Source organism: Pygocentrus nattereri, chromosome 4 (genome assembly GCF_015220715.1).
Source record: "Pygocentrus nattereri isolate fPygNat1 chromosome 4, fPygNat1.pri, whole genome shotgun sequence".
Taxonomy (NCBI): domain Eukaryota; kingdom Metazoa; phylum Chordata; class Actinopteri; order Characiformes; family Serrasalmidae; genus Pygocentrus; species Pygocentrus nattereri.
The window spans coordinates 20,524,771-20,542,380 of NC_051214.1; the positions used below are offsets into that span (position 1 = coordinate 20,524,771).

Below are 17,610 nucleotides of genomic sequence, written 5' to 3' on the forward strand. Positions count from 1 at the left end.
AAATGCTCTGTTTTAGGGAAACTTTCTGAGTGAGAAATGTTCACAGTGGTGGTGATAGGAACCAGATGTCTGTTGTGTTTCATGCTTCTTAAAGGTTAGCTTCTACATTTAATGATTATACATATGTTGTCTGATGCCTGAGACAGAGGCGAAATACAACCCAAAGCTTTTCCTACTATATATATATATATATATATAAATCACAAGCAACATTTAGCTTCACTACACATTGTGTAAACACTGTGACCCCTGGTTCCTACCACCACTGTGGAGAAATCAGCCAGTACATTTCTCTATAATGATCCATTTCACATCAAACCACTCTGACTTACTTTGTTTACATCTCAATGGTTGAATTACACAGCAATTTTGAAAATGCAGTGGAATTTCCCCTTAACTCCATGATCCTCTTTTGTTTTTGCATGTTGCACAAGCAGCCATACAGTCCTTTGGGGTTACTGCGAACAAGGTTAGTGCCTGGATTAGCAGTAATAAAGACTGATGCAATGAGACAGCAGAGTGATAAACACCATCTTCTTCACATTCTTTTCTCCACAATCTTCACAAACATCTGGATATCTTGGGCCAGCAACTCTGGTTCTTCCATGGCAGCAAAGTGGCCACCTCTGGCCATGAGGGTGTAAGTCACAAGCTTGTGGTACTTCTGCTTGACCCACAGCTTAGGAGTGTGCATCAGCTCATTGGGGAAAACAGCCACTCCAGTTGGAACAATAACCGGGATCCTAAAGGCAGAAGAGACAAGCAGGACAGTGAGCGTGTTTACACGCACTTAATAACCTGATAACTGCAGAAAATCAGATTCTGTTAGTAATCCGATCAAGACATTTACATGTACTTGAGTAATCAGATAATGGGGAAACTCTGGTTCTATATGAGTCAGACAGTAATCAGATTTCTGCTTTACAACCAGCCAATAAACTCACAGAAGACATGACATTAACATAATGTAAGACCTGATGTCTGATTTTATCAGCTCCACTTACTCTATAGGTGAACTTTGTAGTTCTACAGTTAGAGACTGTAGTCCATCTGTTTCTCTGATACTTTACCCTGTTCTTCAATGGTCAGGAACCCCATGGACCCTCATGGCAGGTGCAATTTGGGTGGTGGATCATTCTCAGCACTGCAGTAACACTGACGTGGTGGTGGTGTGTTAGTGTGTATTGTGCTTTTACGAGTGGATCAGACACAGCAGTGCTGCTGAAGTTATACCTGATCAGTGTATGAACATACATAATGTAGAAAATAAAGAATATTTAAATCATTCATTTCGTCAAGCATGTATTTGGTTTCACTTTTGGAGTGACGCTGCTCACTTATTTCCAGTCTGTTTTTGTTCATGCTCAGACTGAGAAATCCAAAAGAAATCAGAGTAAAAGTTCACATGAACTGAGAAATCTGAGCAAAAATCCAGATTTCCAGAGGGGAGCGTGACCACCTGAATAATCAGATAACTGCAGAAATTAGACAATGATCAGATTATTAAGTGCATGTAAATGCACTCAGTGAAGGGATTCTTGAAAAGCTGCCAGAAGTCCACCCCAAATGGACAGCTTTCATCAGTATTTACATTTCAAAGACTCTTCTGGGGGCTTGGACCTGGATTTTCTCTTTTCTTTTTCTTTCTGTCATACTGATTGTTCTGTAAAGCTGCTTTGTGACAACACCTGTTATAAAATAAACTTTTCTTGCTTACTTCCAGGTCGGGAGATGTTCTCCACAAACTTACTTCTGAAAGAACAGTTTAGTCATGATAAAAGACAAAGGAACTCTTGAGTTTGGTTAGAGGAGCAGAAAGTGTGGAACAAGCCCTTGGAGAAGGGTTTTGGGGGAGAGACTGGGCCACGGGTGCTAGCGTTCTCTCTCGTATCTTCTTAATAAACCCATCTATGTTTCTTCAAACCACTGTGAAGGTTAACCTGCTTCACAGCATTGCATAACAAATTCAGCTATAATTAAAAGTATCATGCCATCCAGAATCTTAAGGCTTAAGGCTAATTTACTGTCTGTTATTCCTTTAAATAAAGGTCAGTGTGAGATGCAAACAAAAATCACCCTACTACATGTTACCTGCATTAATGCACTTTTTAAATGGAAACTGATCAAATCCTTCCACTGGCTTACTTTGAATGTGGCTGATCAAGTCCTTTGCCAAAGTTCTCCTTGTAGAAACGCATGGACGAAATGATGGAACAGCTGGTCCAGTAGATCATCACGTTTGTCAGCAGGTCATCCAGTGAGAACTTTCTGTGGGGGAAGTGAATGCTCATTATATATGCTGGTAAAATACTGTGTAAAGCTCAGATTCTTGGTCTTTGCTCATTTTCTGTGAAGAACATATAAAATAACCCATTTTCAGTGTCTTAACTCTGTTCACCTTCCCACACATTTATATTACACACGTTGTGTTGGGCTGAACCTGCGGGGAGTAAAAGTGTGGAGGTGCTGTGTCCTTCATCTGTTCTCCTACTACATGGCCTGCTGTTACTGTGTGTGTGTGTGTGTGTGTGTGAGGGTGGACAACATGGATAGGCTGCTGACTGGCTACAGCTAATAAAGGAGAACCCTATGCTGGACACTGGTGATATTATAAACATCTGGTATTTTTTACATAAATTGTTATGGCTGTATTGAACCAATTATGCGGTGGGTCCAGTAGACCACTGAGTACCAAACACATCAACACCACACAAGGGTTCCTGCACATCCTTTTAGCGCTGAATGGTCTTCTCACAGTGGATGGACAGAAACACCTGTGGATGTTTTCAGATCTGAAGCAGCTTGATTTTTTTCTCTCTCGCAAAGAAGTACCATTCATCTCATCAGTGTTTTAGTGGTCTACCAGTTGTTAATATTCACATTTTTCCATATCAGTCGGTCATCAGGGCCCCCCATGGGTCCATGTGGTCCATCCATTCATCCATTTCCTTTTACGTTTCCCTTCCTTATGCAAGTAGATTTTCTTATATCTACCCACCTCAGATATGTTTCCTAAATAATGAACTTTTTTTTAACTGTTTTGACTGGAAATTAAAAAAAATAAAGGGTGGTCTTTTGTGCACAGCACTCCGTATAAACATCAACAGGCCACAGGACCTGAAGGACTAACCTTTCAAGTCCTCCATCCTCAAGGTTTGTGAATTCATGATCAGTCCAGGTGGAAAACTTCTCTAGAATGTAGGCAGCCAGACCAACAGGGGAGTCATTCAGTGCACGTCCTGTAACACAGAAACGGCATGAATTGCCAGAATGTTAAAAAAATCTACTTAAAATGAACCTGAAACTGAAACTTATCTTTTTTTTCTTGTTAATTCATTTCCCTGGTCATATTAAGCACAATTCATAACATCTCATTTGAAAGGCAACAACTCTAATAAACACTCTCACTCAGAAATATATACAGAGGAAAAACGTGTTTTGATTTCTGATTCATGGCCTTTATAAATACCAGCCCCACTGTGTCTAACATTAGAGCAGAGATGCTTTAAAAGATCCACTGAAATTCTAAATTTGGACTTTCAGATTCACCGAAAATGCTTTGTTTCTTACCTGCGGTGTCAGGTTTGGTGGCTTGTATGTGCAGGTATCCTGTCTCCTTCACAGCGTCCACCACTAGTTTCTGCACACAGGGGAAGGTGCGCTTAATGTCGTGCTCACTGAAGTCAAAGAGTTTGGGGAAGTGCCGACCCAGAAGCACAGACATCATCATCGTCAGGCTTGGTTTGGCAGGAGGTGCAAAGTTGACATGCAGACCCTTTACAGTTCTGAAATAAGTTTAAAAACATACTAGGTAAAGACCATGAACATTTTTCTACTTGTTTACTTTGATGTTTGTTTTATTATGGATGGATGTTTCTTTTATTATTATACATCCTTTAGATAACTATGATCATGTGGATATCTTATGTTCAACTTTAGTTCAGACGAGAACAAAGTAGTTTTCAGTCCACTTTCTTGGCTGATGCTGCGGTTACTCACACTGTTATGCAAACAAAAATGTTATTTTAAAATTTTGAGACACGTTCAGTTGTCGCAACGAAATGTCAAGGCAGATAATCACACACAAAAGCCAAAAGATGACTTTTTTGGTCAACTAAGCTAAAACCTCTAAACGATGTACAGTGTGATTTTACTTACAGCTCTAATCATCAGCCTGGTTTAAACTCAGCAAGACTCAGCAGCTATACAAACATCGAAGCTGAGGCTGCTGCTGTGTCCGTTATCCAGAAACCGTTTAAAGCATTAAAAATAAAACATTTAAACAATTTCTCAGGGAAATATTAATGAATACACAGGCCGTGGTATAGATAATTAGTTTTAAACTTCTGCACATCGTTCTGTTCAAGCCTGAATATTTTTTCCACTGAAAAACTCATGTTAAAGCGATGTGTGCATTAGTTATTTGTTACCAGAAAACCTGTAGAGAGGAAAATTACGGCTCCGTAACATCTTCCGGGTTTCTCAAACACTAGAGGGCATTCCCAAGTGAGTCCAGAATTAATGGGTTAATGTGGAGCATTTGAGTAAAATCGCAGTTTATAAATGCGTAAACAATTTTATATAAATTATTTATTTCCTGAACACTATACAGCATAAAACATTTTAACACTGCTGTTATATTTTTAAGAGCTTTTGAGCTCAACTTATAAAAGTTCAAAACGGCTCCTTGTACGTTCATGACATCTGTTGAGCTGCTCCGCTCGCCAACCAATCAGCACTCAGTAGCAGTGATGTTAGCGCTCTGCTACCCAAAACCTGTTTGCTGTAAAAAAGGGAAACAGGTGAGTTTTCTTTGCTTTTTTTTTTTTAGTAAAACACATCCTTCTACTTTACCAAAACTAAAGTAAAGTTCTGTGCAAGTGATTAGAAACTATTTTAACTTAGTTTTCAGCCGCTTCATTTACCGCCATTCATTGAGGACTCGCTTGTGGGCGCCCTCTGCCGTTTTGCAGTCCTGTTTTGATACAACGGGGGAAGTAGGAAGTGGCCAGGCTCCTCATGAACTGACTCTGGTTGTTACTAGTTACATGACGTACTGATCTGCAGTGCAACCAAATTTAATGAAAGGATTGTTTAAACGAACTAGTGTAACTAAGGACTTAGTAAAGACTTTAAGCACAAACCCAGTCCAGATGCACTTACATGCACTGTGCTTACTCAGATGGCCTGTTATGGAACTGTATTCTGTCTTACTTGGGCTCCAGCTGAGCCATGTTAGTGGTGATAAGCCAGCCCCAGTCTCCTCCCTGAACGTAGAACTGGCTGAAACCAAGCCGCTTCATCAGCTTATGGAACACTCGTGCCGCACATACAGAGTCAAAGCCTGATTTAAATGACAAAACAATATTTGTAAGACAAACATTCTGAAACTGTAAGAGCTTAGTAAGTATTAAGGAGTGAATATGAGCGAGTATAACAAGGTGGGTGGAATACAGACATTAAACAGTGTCTGCTGTATATAAAAAAACGTGGTTGGTATAGTGTAGTGGGTAACACCTCTCCCTCCCCAGACAAGCACCCTACACTATATCACTAAGGATCCTTGGGCAAGACTCCTAACACTAAATTTGCCTACCTGTGTAAAACGATCAACTTGTAAGTCACTCTGGAAAACAGTGTCTGCCAAATGCCATAAATGTAAACAGAAAACCAGAAACAGATACAGAAAGTAGAGATAGTGAGTTTATATACCTTTCTTATGTGGTGCCTCTGAGAAGCCATAGCCAGGTATGGATGGACAGATGACTTCAAAGGCGATGTCCTCAGGGCTAGCTGGCTCAGTGAGGAGGGGCAGAATGCCGTAGAACTCATAAAAGGAACCAGGCCAGCCATGCACCATCATCAGAGGTACACTGCGCACTCCCTCTGGCAGGTTCTTGGGCTTTGCATGGACGTAGTGGACATCAATACCTTGTGTTACAGATGTTAATGAAACATGATTAATCTGTGATTAAATACTTTACTATTTCACCTTATTAAGCATGAAACCATCTTAAGTGTGTATAAATCCTATTGGAAGCCAAAAAGCATGTTTCTTTTCAAAACAAACGGTTTTCCAAAACATGTTTGTGTTTATTTCTATTTCTTTCTCTAACAATTGTGTTTTTGGAGATGAGTGAAAGAGCATCAAGGAGGGTCTATGATGTAGTTCGCCATTTTCAATGGATGATTGGTGGGTGTGCTGGGAAAGCGAGGTCAAATATGATATTATTGGTTAATATTACCTTTCCCTGTTCTCTTGTACACAGTGACGTAATTGAAAATCAGAAGACTTTTTGATGGACATTATGATAGAAAGTTACAGGACAACAGTCAAACTATATGATATAAACCAATCCAGTCAGCACTGTTTTTTTTTGTTTGACCCAATTGTTTTACCCAAATTACTTTTCTCATCAATTTTCTCCCCCTGTCCAATTCTACTTGGTAGTTAGGTCTCCCCATCTCATGATTCTACCAAGCTGGGAGGGTGGTGTGTAATGTGTGGTTGCTAGCCTTGTGCTGAAAGGTACAGGGAGGGGACCCAACCCCCTTGAGAAAACGAGGCCAATTACACTCTCTTGGAGTCCTGGACACAGATGGCTGTGGCATCACCTGGGATCCCAAACAACAGGGCCAATGCTTAGAGAACAGCGCCACTTGGGAGACCAAACAACACCGCTAACACGTAGACAAAGCCAGTCACAAATAATTTATGACTCATGTCATTGACTCAAATTTCCCTGCCATCCAAAACGATGGTACAGGACATGTTTTTTAATGGGTACATGCACCTCTGAACAAGTCCAATTGAAAAGAACAGCCACTAATGCCTCTCTTGAGCTATTACAGTACCTTACTGATAGAAACAGCTGGGTCCTCCAGTGCAGTAAACCTATAATAAGACAGCAGTTTTTTTGCACATAGATATGTTTGAACTGGATTCATTATTTGGAATTTGGGGGCAACATACAGATAAAGCTCATTATTTGGGTATTTTAAGAGGGGTTGCTGACTCCAGTGCTGGGAAAACACTGCCCTACAAAGTTTCAGCTTTTCTCTGCCTCAACACTCCTGCTCATCACGCCCTTCATGAGCTGGATCACTTCTGTTGGGGGCAGAGAATCCCTGAAACTGTGCCGAACTGTGGGTCCCCAGGACTGGAGTTCAAACTCAATGTTTTATGGTACAGCAGATCTGTCTCCTTACAATCAGTGTGAATAACTGCAATGATGTAAAGAATAAAGCTGCCTGTGTAACCTTCCTGAACACCCACACCATCCCAAACACAGTATGCTGGTGCTAGAACTCACCTTCAATTGTGGTTTTGAAGTGCGGGTATCTGTTCAGCTTGTCCACCTGTTTCCTCCAGTCAAAGTCGTTCCTCCAATATGAAACTACCTTCCGCAGGTAGCTGGAGTTGAAGCCGTAATGAAACCGGCTGTCTTCTAGAGAGGGGAACGAGCGTGTCTGATCAATTCTGCGATGCAGGTCCTAAGAAAGAAAGAACAGAGATGGTTAGAGTTAACAGTGCATAGAGATCAGGATCATTATTGTTATGCACTAAAGTCACTACAGCAATGAAAAGATTTTTCAGAGACTTTGCTTTGAGGTCGGTAGGTTAATCAATATTGCAATAAGTTACAACACAATACACTTTTTTGAGTGCACTGCAGGTATTTTAAGTATTTCTATAACTGTCTGCTTGCAGGCTTAATAAAAAATAGAATTTAAACCACCTGTAGGAGGATTCGAGTATAATCATAATCATCATTTTTGTTTGTTTGTTATGCATTTTCTTACTAGGTCCTACTTTTTTCTTACTATTGGCAAATTATTTTACCTTCAGTTTTTCTGTACTTAAGTGCTTTTAAGTGGTTTAAGTGCATTGTTTTGCAACTTGTCTGTAAACCTCAGAAAAGCAAATTACCATCATATGTACTGCTTGTGAGTTCAGACCATGCCTTTAACATGGTGGTGGTAGTATGAGGGAAGACTGATTGAAGGAGGGGGGAGCTCTGAGAACTTGGGTTGGAGTTCTGGGCAGCTTCTGCCTGTAGCTAGAAGGCCAGACCCCCTCATGGCTGTAATAGGACTGATGCAGGACTGAAGAACAGGGAGGAGATGGGGTGGCGGTAGGGTATTGCGAACACATTGCCACAGGATTGGAAGGTGAGAATGCAAATTTATAGGCATAGACTGGAAGAAGGAAGGGTTTCAAAGATGTTCTTCCGGTTACATTATTACTACATTAATATAATATTGACTAACCCCTATTTAAATCTGACTGCAAGACTGCTTTAATTATAGTTAATACAAAATTACAAATTTAATGGAGTTTCCAAATTACTCTGCTCAGGTCATATAAATAAAAGACTACACGGACCAATGGACTCAGAGCAGATACTCAATTTAAAATCTTACACCTGACCCACTCACGTGCCGTATTATTCAGCCCCCCTCTGATCAAGCAAACCTCCTAAACCAGGGGTGTCAAGTTCAACCATTAAAAGGGCCATATTAAAAAAATTGTGGGCCAGAGAACGTCTGTGTTTTGACATGACTGTTAAATTTTGCTATGTTCTGAACTGGCCACTGTTCATTAAAAATATGCCAAAATATCAATATCAAAATAAGGGCAGTAGTAGTGAACCTTGAAATATTACATAATCAATACTTGAAATATTAAAAAATAAATAAATAAACAAATAAATATATGAACAGGCTTCAGTACAGAACATTATGCACATTACAATAGACTGTATTACATTACGCACATTGTGCTATAGAGCATGCTGGGAACTGAAGTGCGGCGCATTGTGAAACGGGCTAAGTTTTATAGAAAACGAAAATAATTTTGCGGGTCAGATAGGATTATGATAACGAGCCTGATTTGGCCCCCGGGCCTTGTGTTTGAGACATGGGTTCTAAACCTTCTCACCTCTAGTTGTTCTTGAGTGGTCTCCACTCTGAAGGGCCGAATGCTGTCATCTTCAGGACTTACTAATGGCGTTCCCACACCCCACCACCCATCCTGCGTTTTCAATGACTCCTGCTTCTTCTTCAGAAGCACCACAGCGATCACCACCCCCAAGACCACTGCCCCGGCCAACTCCACATACATGATGTGAGCACCTGGGGGACATAAAGAATGTTACCAAACGTGACACTATTCACAAGTACAATGCTGTCAAAACCTCGTTATTCAGTAACGCTGCCATGTGATGTTATGAATACTTGTTAGTGGGGCTGAACAATTTATAGAAAATATCTAATTGCGATTTTTCGGACTAATATTGTGAAAACAATTTAAACTGCAATTTTTTTTAATTGAGATTCAGGCCTGATTTTTTTTGGCCAAGAAGACCAGAACATCCATCTTTTTCGGATTGAGGCTCAACCCCTGAATGTAGTGTGTCAAACTGCCAGTAAGTTGTGGTTGTGATGTCACAACACATGGAGGTTTGGTTGCCTCACCTACTGACATTCCCAAACTCTTATTAGGCCCCGTTTCCCCTCTGAAAACTTAAAAGTAGACAACAGTTTTATACAGAACCATAAACACTCAAAGAACCTTTTGCATGGTAAAATGGTTCTTCAGATTGATGGAGAATGTGTTTTATGTTGTTCTAGGTAGAACCTTTTTGAAAAGAGTTCTCTATTGGACCAAAATGTTCTTCTATTGTTAGAAGCTTGACATCAACAAGCAACAAAGGAACAGTACCAGAACCCTTTTTGATGCTATACAGAACCATTATATGGTTCTATATGGAATGACTGTCTGTACTAAAGGACCATCTTTTTAAGAACCTTAAAGAACTATATTTTAAGTGTCGGCTATAATTAAAGAAAACTGCAGCTCTTGCGATTTGAAATTTGCACTGCCTTAAATTTCGATATAAAAACAATTAATCGTTAATGGAACCTTTGAGTATTCTAAGACATTGTGACAAAGTACGTTTGCCAGTACGTTGTCACATTGTTGTCAGATAACGTTGTCACAACTTTCTGAGGAATTGCATTTTAACGTTATGCCAACATTGTGGGCATCAAAACAACAGGTGGCCACAACACTGTCACAATGTAGCTGTGTTTGCAGGGAAAGAACCATATTTGAAAAAGATTTGTCAGTGTGAAAAACATTTTAAAGGTCTGAAGAACCTTCACATAACGTTAAGAATATATACCAACTTAAGTTTTCTTCCTAGAGTCTTCACACCACGTGGAGGCTCTTTAAGCATCTTATTTACAAACTGTTTTCTAAAGAACCAAAAACTGAAAGATTTTCTGGGCATCTAAAGGCGTTTTTTTTATGGCATCTTGCGAAGAACCCATCTTAGCACCACTGTGCATATCTTGTCTTTGACTTCTATTTAACTAAATATCAATAAAACTCAATAATTAATTTTCAATAGAAACTTAAAATTAACTTTATCCTAACTTTACCTTCCACCCAAAACCTCTTACTAATCCTAACTTAGAATTTACAACCATTTGTCACTGTGAAATTAGACCTCTGCATTTAACCCATCCATGCAGTGAAACACCCACATACATGCACACTAGTGAACACACACACTAGGGGGCAGTAAGCACACTTGCCCAGAGCAGTGGGCACAGTGGCGTGGTGAGTAGCGCTGTCGCCTCACAGCGAGGAGGGTCTGGGTTCGATTCCCCGGCCGGGCGACCAGGGTCCTCTCTGTGTGGAGTTTGCATGTTGTCTGCGTGGGTTTCCTCCGGGTTCTCCGGTTTCCTCCCACGGTCCAAAGACATGCAGTCAGGCCAATTGGACATGCTAAATTGCCCCTAGGTGTGAGTGACTGTCTGTGTCTGTCTGTCTGCCCTGCGATGGACTGGCGACCTGTCCAGGGTGTATCCTGCCTTCCGCCCGAAGACTGCTGGGATAGGCTCCAGCACCCCCCTGCGACCCTGACGGAGAAGCGGCTTAGAAAATGGATGGATGGATATATATATATATATATATATATATATATATATAGTGATTTAGTTAAGTTCAGTATTATATGTAGTTAAAAAGCAGCTCCTGGTTTGATCAATCAGTGCTTCAGTAAATTGTGCTCATGATGTAATTGATGATATTAACAAGTCTCTGTGGCAGCTGTGAAGGTGTCAAGGAAAAATATGGACCCAAGAAATTCTTGTTACTTTTTATTGTTTTTATGTTTATTTGAATTATGAATATGACTTTATTCTAATGTATATTGTGATAAACTCACTGCTGAGGTCAATAGGTAAAAAGTTTGCTTAGATGCCTAAAACTTTCGTACAGTACTGTATGACTACAGGGCAATCAGCTCATCACTGTGAACCAGTTCTCCCCATCCCCACTTAGACATATTCGTCAAGTTACAGAAGAACCTTTGAAAATATGTAGGAAAATGGAACAAAGTTCCTCTATTGCACAACACTGCAGCACTGGGAACGGATTAGGGAAAGAATGAGAGGGACAAGGCCACATGCTCCAAACACACGCAAGCCAAAATGCATGACAAAGCGTTTCTCTGTTCAGCTACTCATACACAGCAAACACCCACTGTATACTGAGTTACACAGCACTGATTGGATTACTTTTGCTCAGGAAAAGTAAATAAACCAAAGCATTTAATACTTAGACTATGTCTTTACAGTGGTTTTGACAGGAACCAGGGGTCACAAAGTCTACAACTATCCAACACCACCAGTGAACCTACACACGCCTTCTTTATCGTTGTGTAACGTTGATGATGGAAAATGGAAATAGCTGAAAATTTGAGAAAAAAAAATGGGGGGGGGGGGGGTTATTTTGCCTTATAACACCCTGCATGTACCCTCCCAAAATAAGTGGATTAATAAGACGTTTCAGGCCAGAACTTTATCACGAAACTAATGCATCAGGCAATAACTGTCTGTGAGGGAGCTTTTAGAGTTGGACGTCTGGTTCCTATCACCATCACTATGAACAATTCTGACTCTGCAGAGTTCTAGAACGGAGCTTTTCACACCAAACCGCTCTGAATGACTTTGTTTGCATCTCAACCGTTTAAATACGTAGGAAAATATGGTGGAGCTCCACTTTAAACCCATTAATACTTTCTAATATACATAGAAACTACATACACACAAATACTCATAACATATAGGAGAAGACGGCTGTAAAGCAGCTTAAACATTAACGCAGCGTGTTTTTCAGGCTATACTTTGCACTTTAACACAGATTACAAGATTATATTCACGCGTTTGGGGTTTTTTAGCTGCAAACGAGGATGACGCAGCTTATCCGTTTGTATATTTAAAGACAATAAATATATAAAGTTATTAGCGGCTTTATTATTAACCTAGTTGTTTACTACTCGTATCTTCCAGTTTTGCTGTTCACGTTGCAGTTATAATGTTTACACAGTGAGTTATTACACCGTTACAGCGCTCAGTGGAGTTTTTTTGCCTGTAACGCCGCCAGAGAGCGGAGGGCAGCGGTCTTACCTGCCCGAAGAGCTGCTGCTGCTGCTGCTGCCGTCTTTATCCGAGCCGAGCTCTGACTCTCTTCACCACTTTCCACACAAGCCTATGCGCACGTTGCACAACAAACACGGAGCTTTCCGTATTTCAGTCCATCTGCGCAGACCCGCCGCACTCTAACAGAGAGCAGCTCTCACTGCATTGTGGGAAGGGTAGTTTGGTTCTGGGCTAACCCAGTTAGCGTTAGCTCACTGGCTCTCCGTTATCTTTTTGTTTTCTGTTCGCTAGGACGGCATTTTAGGGCCACGTTAATAAAAATAGTAGACTTCGAGAAGAAAGTCGCACTATTTTGAGAAAAAAACGTAGTAATAGTTAAAGGAAAAAGTCATACTATTTCGAGGGGACAACATCTTAATATTTTAAGAAAAAATTGGAATATTTCAAGAAAAAAGTTGCACTATTTTGAGGAAAAAATTTTATATTTAAAGAAAAAAATAGTAAAATTTTAAGAAAAAAAGTCATACTATTTAGAGGGAAAACAATATTTCGAGAAAAAAATAGTAATATTTATAATATTCAAATAAATAGATTAAACATAACTATAGACTAAACCTATCCAGAAACCAACCTTGGGGCAGTCGTGGGCTGGAGGTTAGGGAACCGGCCCTGTGAACGGAACCGGAAGGTTGCCGGTTTGATCCCCAGCACTGACAGTCCATGACTGAGGTGTCCTTGAGCAAGACACCTAACTAACTAATTGCTCCCTGGGTGCTGTGGATAGGGCTGCCCACTGCTCCAGGCAAGTGTGCTCACTGCCCCCTAGTATGTGGTGTTTCACTTCATGGATGGGTTAAATGTGGTGGTGGAATTTACCTGGTTGTGTGATTTTTTTTTTTTTTTTTTTTAATCACTTAAACCAGCTGGAGTGATTACTAATGCAAATAAGTCCATTCGTCTCCAAATCATTGATGTTAGTTTTAAATCTCTCTCTTAGCCATTTAGCTACTAGATTCTTATCCATGTTACTATGGTGACCAGCAGTCTGTGCGCCATTATGAACACCTTTGGGATGAATCAGAGTGGAGACTGTGAGCCAGGCCTTCTCATCCAACATCAGCGTCTGACCTCACAAATGCGCTTCTGGAAGAACGGTCAAAAATTCCCATAAACACACCCCTAATCCTTGTGGAAAGCCTTCCTAGAAGAGTTGAAGCTGTTATAGCTGCAAAGGGTGGGCCGACATCGTATTAAACCCTATGGATTAAGAATGGGATGTCAGTCAAGTTCATATGCGTGTGAAGGCAGACGAGCAAATATTTTTATCAGTATAGTGCATCATTATCGACTTTAAATAGAAACACTAGCCTTTTTTGATCATATTGCAATGCAAATATCAAAATTCAAATAACTAAATTAAAGCAACGACTGTGAAATAGTCACCAAGGAGTTGCTTTAATCCCATCTGCCAAAAAACTGTATTCTGTATATCTGTATTTGGCAATCAGCAAACTAAGGAGCAGAGCAAAAAAAAAAATCATTAATTGCATTAACTCATATGTAAAAGGCATTCAGGCAATACAGACAGGTGTGCACACTCTCAGCTTATTAAGTTTATAAGAAGTTTGTTCACATTTGTAATTCTTCTCAAAACCATACTAATGCACAGATTTCAGTTGGTAGTTTGCAGCCATGAAGCAAGTGCTTTAATTGATAATTGCAGATTATATAAATTGTAATGTAACTTTTTGCAAGTAGGCAAAATATCACCTCTAGATGAAGACAGCCACTCAAAATTCTCAGATGCCAAAAGAATAAAACATTTATTTCAGTCATTAATGACAGACTTGAGTCAATGTGGGTTCCAATGATTACTGAGATTCAGCTCCAGTCCTGTAGGACAGCTGCGATAGCTTTGTGCTTCTCCTGCTCCAGTTATAGCAATAACTTCTGATGTGTTGGAGCAGAAAAAACACAAAACTGTGCAGTGCCTCCAGGAGCAGAGCTGGTAAACACTAATTATACTATTCCAAATTAACTGAGAAGCCCCCGCATCCATGTACAGACTATTCAATAAACTGCTTGTGACCAGCTGTTCAGAAAACAAATTGGTAACTGGTCACTCAAAGATGTATAAAGAACATATGGGAGATCACTCGCTGCCTAATAACATTTAAGTCCATCCTGGACCAGAAAATAAATATCGACTCTTCCCGTCGTGAGGCGCTGTGTGCAAATGAGGATATCGTTTTCCATTCTGTCTCCCTCACTCTCCCAGTTTCCATATTCCAAACATCGGGCCATTAAACTCCGCGCTCTTCAAATTAACGTCACATGAGCCGACACACTGCGCTGTCCAAACACAGCAAAGTCCTCCAGGATCACTCAGTCCGTTTCCATCGCGCCACTGTGGGTCTCTTTGGAGACCATTAATCTCATCAGTTTCCCATGTAGCTTCTCGATCTTCTTCACGTCTTGCGCCTGGTCGGTCTTATACTGTAGACACTGTAATCAGAGAGAGACACAGGGATTCATTCATGCAACAAACAGCTGAGGTACACAAAGCAGTTCATTATAAATAATAATAATAATAATAATAAATAAGCAACTTACCACAGAGTTATCTGTGACTTTCATACAGAGATTCCCGTCGCAGTGTCTGTATTTGAGCACAACTCTGACCTGGACAGAGAAACAAGCAAGCATGAAGACAAGCCAATGGCATTACAAGGCTTTAGGCTTAGTAGCCCGTAAATTCTGAAGTATGGAAAAGTGACCATCGCACGCGTGAAGCCACTTCATTGTGTAACCAAATAAACAATTCTGATTACTATCAGAGAAGGATTAGGGTCTCTTCATGAGTAAAGACCAAGAAGCTGGTCTTTAAGCTGCCAACAAAATATCAGTAAATCAGGTCAGGAAAGGAATGCTTTCATGCACTTTAATCTCCCAGGGTTTTTTGCGTATAGGTTTGGGAAAAGTCTGGAATTTAACCTTTTCATGGCCAACAACTAAACGTCGTACGATTAGGAACTTGTTTTTTGGGAAACGGAGCACAGAACATCTCGATACAAAGATGATTCTTCAATGGAAGAGTGAGCATCACAGGTAACACGCTCTCTAAGACAATCTTAACGCCAAGAAGCTATTGAGAAACCGGACCCGAATTTAAAGGAGGGCTGCCCAACGTACGAAAGCCACTCCATGGCCAAATGAGAGAAACACTGCTATAAATAACTCAACAAATTCTATATTTACATATTTTAATCAATAACACAATGGCTTATAAAATACACTCAATTTCAAGCCCTCCTACCTTCTTTAGGGGTATATTTGGGGGCAGTCGTGGGCTGGAGGTTCGGGAACCGGCCCTGTGATTGGAAGTTTACTGGTTCGATCCCCAGCACTGGCAGTACATGTCTGAGATGTCCTTGAGCAAGACACCTAACTTCCAAATGCTACCTGGGCGCTGAGGATAGGGCTGCCCACCACTCCAGGCAAGTGTGCTCACTGCCCCCTAGTGTGTATGTAGTGTTTCACTGCACGGATGGGTTAAATGCAGAGATGAAATTTCCCAATTTGTGGGACTAACAAAGGTAAATTGTTGGGTGTTTTAGGCCCTCTGCCTACCACAAATATTGGGCCCCCAGGACAAAATGTTTGGACACCCCTGGTCTACTCAGATGTGCCTTAAATGAAAGTCTGATAATAATTTGGTCATTTTCTTTCATTCTCAATTAAATTAGGACTGTGCGCCGTTCTGTTAAAACAAGTTTTACGAGATCCTCGCTAACTAGCTAATAAGTTATTACTATGATAAAGTGCTAAATGCTTATTTTTGACAGATTTGTGCTGAGGCAAGCTCAAAACACATACAGAGGCCAGGAAATGTAACTTTCACTGATGGTCTTCAACATTAACGGGTTCATAGTCTTGATGCTGCTGAGCAAACAGCTGGGAGCAGATCTCAAACCGCTGCCTCGACTCTGGTAAACAATCCCGCTCAGCTAGGCGACGATTCGGCGTGTTTGAGCTCATTCAAACGCCTCATTTCACCGCATAAACAACCAAAAACGCACATTAATGAGATTTGGAGTTAAACTAAGACGCCTCGACGACACGACGGCGGACCGACCGCTCGTTAGCCGGTTAGCAGAAGCGGATCAAACAGCTATGTTACCTTCATCGGGTCCGTCAGGTAGAGCTTTTCCGCCGCTCGGGCAAACTCTTCCCACGTCTGATAATAAGGCATGATTTACTGAAATGAGAACTAAAGACAGAAACGATTTAAAAAGTGGAAATTATAACTTTAAACAGTCTTCAGCGACTTCACACCACCTCAGCGCAGAGCCCGACCGAGACTACCAGGGCCGCATACAGCTACTAGGACAGCGTTGATTGGACCAATGGAAATGCGGCCACCAATGAAAACTCGCATTACTACCAAGTAGCGTGTGCCAAAGAACAGGCTGCCATAATACGAGTACGTGGCGCTTTTTAAAACAAATACAAAATAAAAGCACGAAAAAAATATCAATTATAACATAACACATAGATGCAATGTAAAATAACAGGATTTTATTAAGTTTATGTTTCATTAAGTTTATGAAAGTGAGTTTCTACAGGAAACATCAACAGGAAAAAAATAAATAAAAGATAAGATAAGACGCCTTTATTGTCAGTGTACAACGAAACTGAGCAGCAATCCACACAAAATAAATAAACATATAGCTAAAATATTTAAAGTGCAGATTTAGGGAAAAATAGTATATACCTAAATATAAAGAAAAGGACTATAAAACTATATATTCTAAACAGACAATAGGAAAGTGAGGTAGCAGTTAGTTATTGCACATTCCTTGGGTAGCTTATAGAGATATATAACATTGCACATCTTAAGAATTATTGCACGGAAAGAATATAGATTGCACACTTGAGAGGAAAAATCAGCATGATGAAGAGAAAGAAGGCCGTATGAGGTTAAAGATAATTGAAGGCCTTTGCTTTAATAGGTTTACAAAATCTTTTGTTTTGCTGAAATGCAAGTATGTCAACATGTAGATTGAATTGAACTGAATTCAGAACCATCAGCCAACCGTGTTTTGCACACAGAGGAATAAGACCTCTGCATTTAACCCATCCGTGCAGTGAAACACC

The 17,610-nt window shown here is 40.4% G+C and overlaps 2 protein-coding genes across 2 annotated transcripts; both read right to left on the reverse strand.

Moving 5' to 3' along the window:
* Window positions 1-518: 518 nt before the first annotated feature.
* Window positions 519-12,635, reverse strand: ephx1 (epoxide hydrolase 1, microsomal (xenobiotic)). The gene is made up of 9 exons (XM_017723731.2): window positions 12,481-12,635; window positions 8,942-9,135; window positions 7,314-7,494; window positions 5,713-5,931; window positions 5,215-5,344; window positions 3,571-3,785; window positions 3,131-3,239; window positions 2,146-2,268; window positions 519-743 (listed from the first exon to the last, which is right to left on the reverse strand). The coding sequence occupies exons 2-9, from the start codon at window positions 9,122-9,124 to the stop codon at window positions 539-541; spliced, it is 1,365 nt and encodes a 454-aa protein (XP_017579220.1). The 5' UTR covers window positions 9,125-9,135; window positions 12,481-12,635; the 3' UTR covers window positions 519-538.
* Window positions 12,636-14,252: 1,617 nt separating this feature from the next.
* srp9 (signal recognition particle 9) lies at window positions 14,253-16,839 on the reverse strand. Its single transcript, XM_017723724.2, has 3 exons — window positions 16,634-16,839; window positions 15,067-15,135; window positions 14,253-14,958 (listed from the first exon to the last, which is right to left on the reverse strand). Exons 1-3 carry the CDS (start codon window positions 16,703-16,705, stop codon window positions 14,839-14,841), a joined length of 261 nt encoding a protein of 86 aa, XP_017579213.1. The 5' UTR covers window positions 16,706-16,839; the 3' UTR covers window positions 14,253-14,838.
* Window positions 16,840-17,610: the final 771 nt, after the last annotated feature.

Bases quoted from the DNA above. Each gene is read 5' to 3' on its own strand.
- srp9 (XM_017723724.2), bottom strand. From the start codon at position 16,705: ATGCCTTATTATCAGACGTGGGAAGAGTTTGCCCGAGCGGCGGAAAAG. The intron at 15,136-16,633 runs GTAACATAGCTG...TTCTCTGTCCAG, and splicing joins ACCTGACGGACCCGATGAAG to GTCAGAGTTGTGCTCAAATA. The intron at 14,959-15,066 runs GTAAGTTGCTTA...CTCTGATTACAG, and splicing joins AAGTCACAGATAACTCTGTG to TGTCTACAGTATAAGACCGA.
- ephx1 (XM_017723731.2), bottom strand. From the start codon at position 9,124: ATGTATGTGGAGTTGGCCGGGGCAGTGGTCTTGGGGGTGGTGATCGCT. The intron at 3,786-5,214 runs GTAAGACAGAAT...AACTTATTTCAG, and splicing joins ATGGCTCAGCTGGAGCCCAA to AACTGTAAAGGGTCTGCATG. The intron at 2,269-3,130 runs GTTAGTCCTTCA...CTTCCCCCACAG, and splicing joins GAGGATGGAGGACTTGAAAG to AAAGTTCTCACTGGATGACC.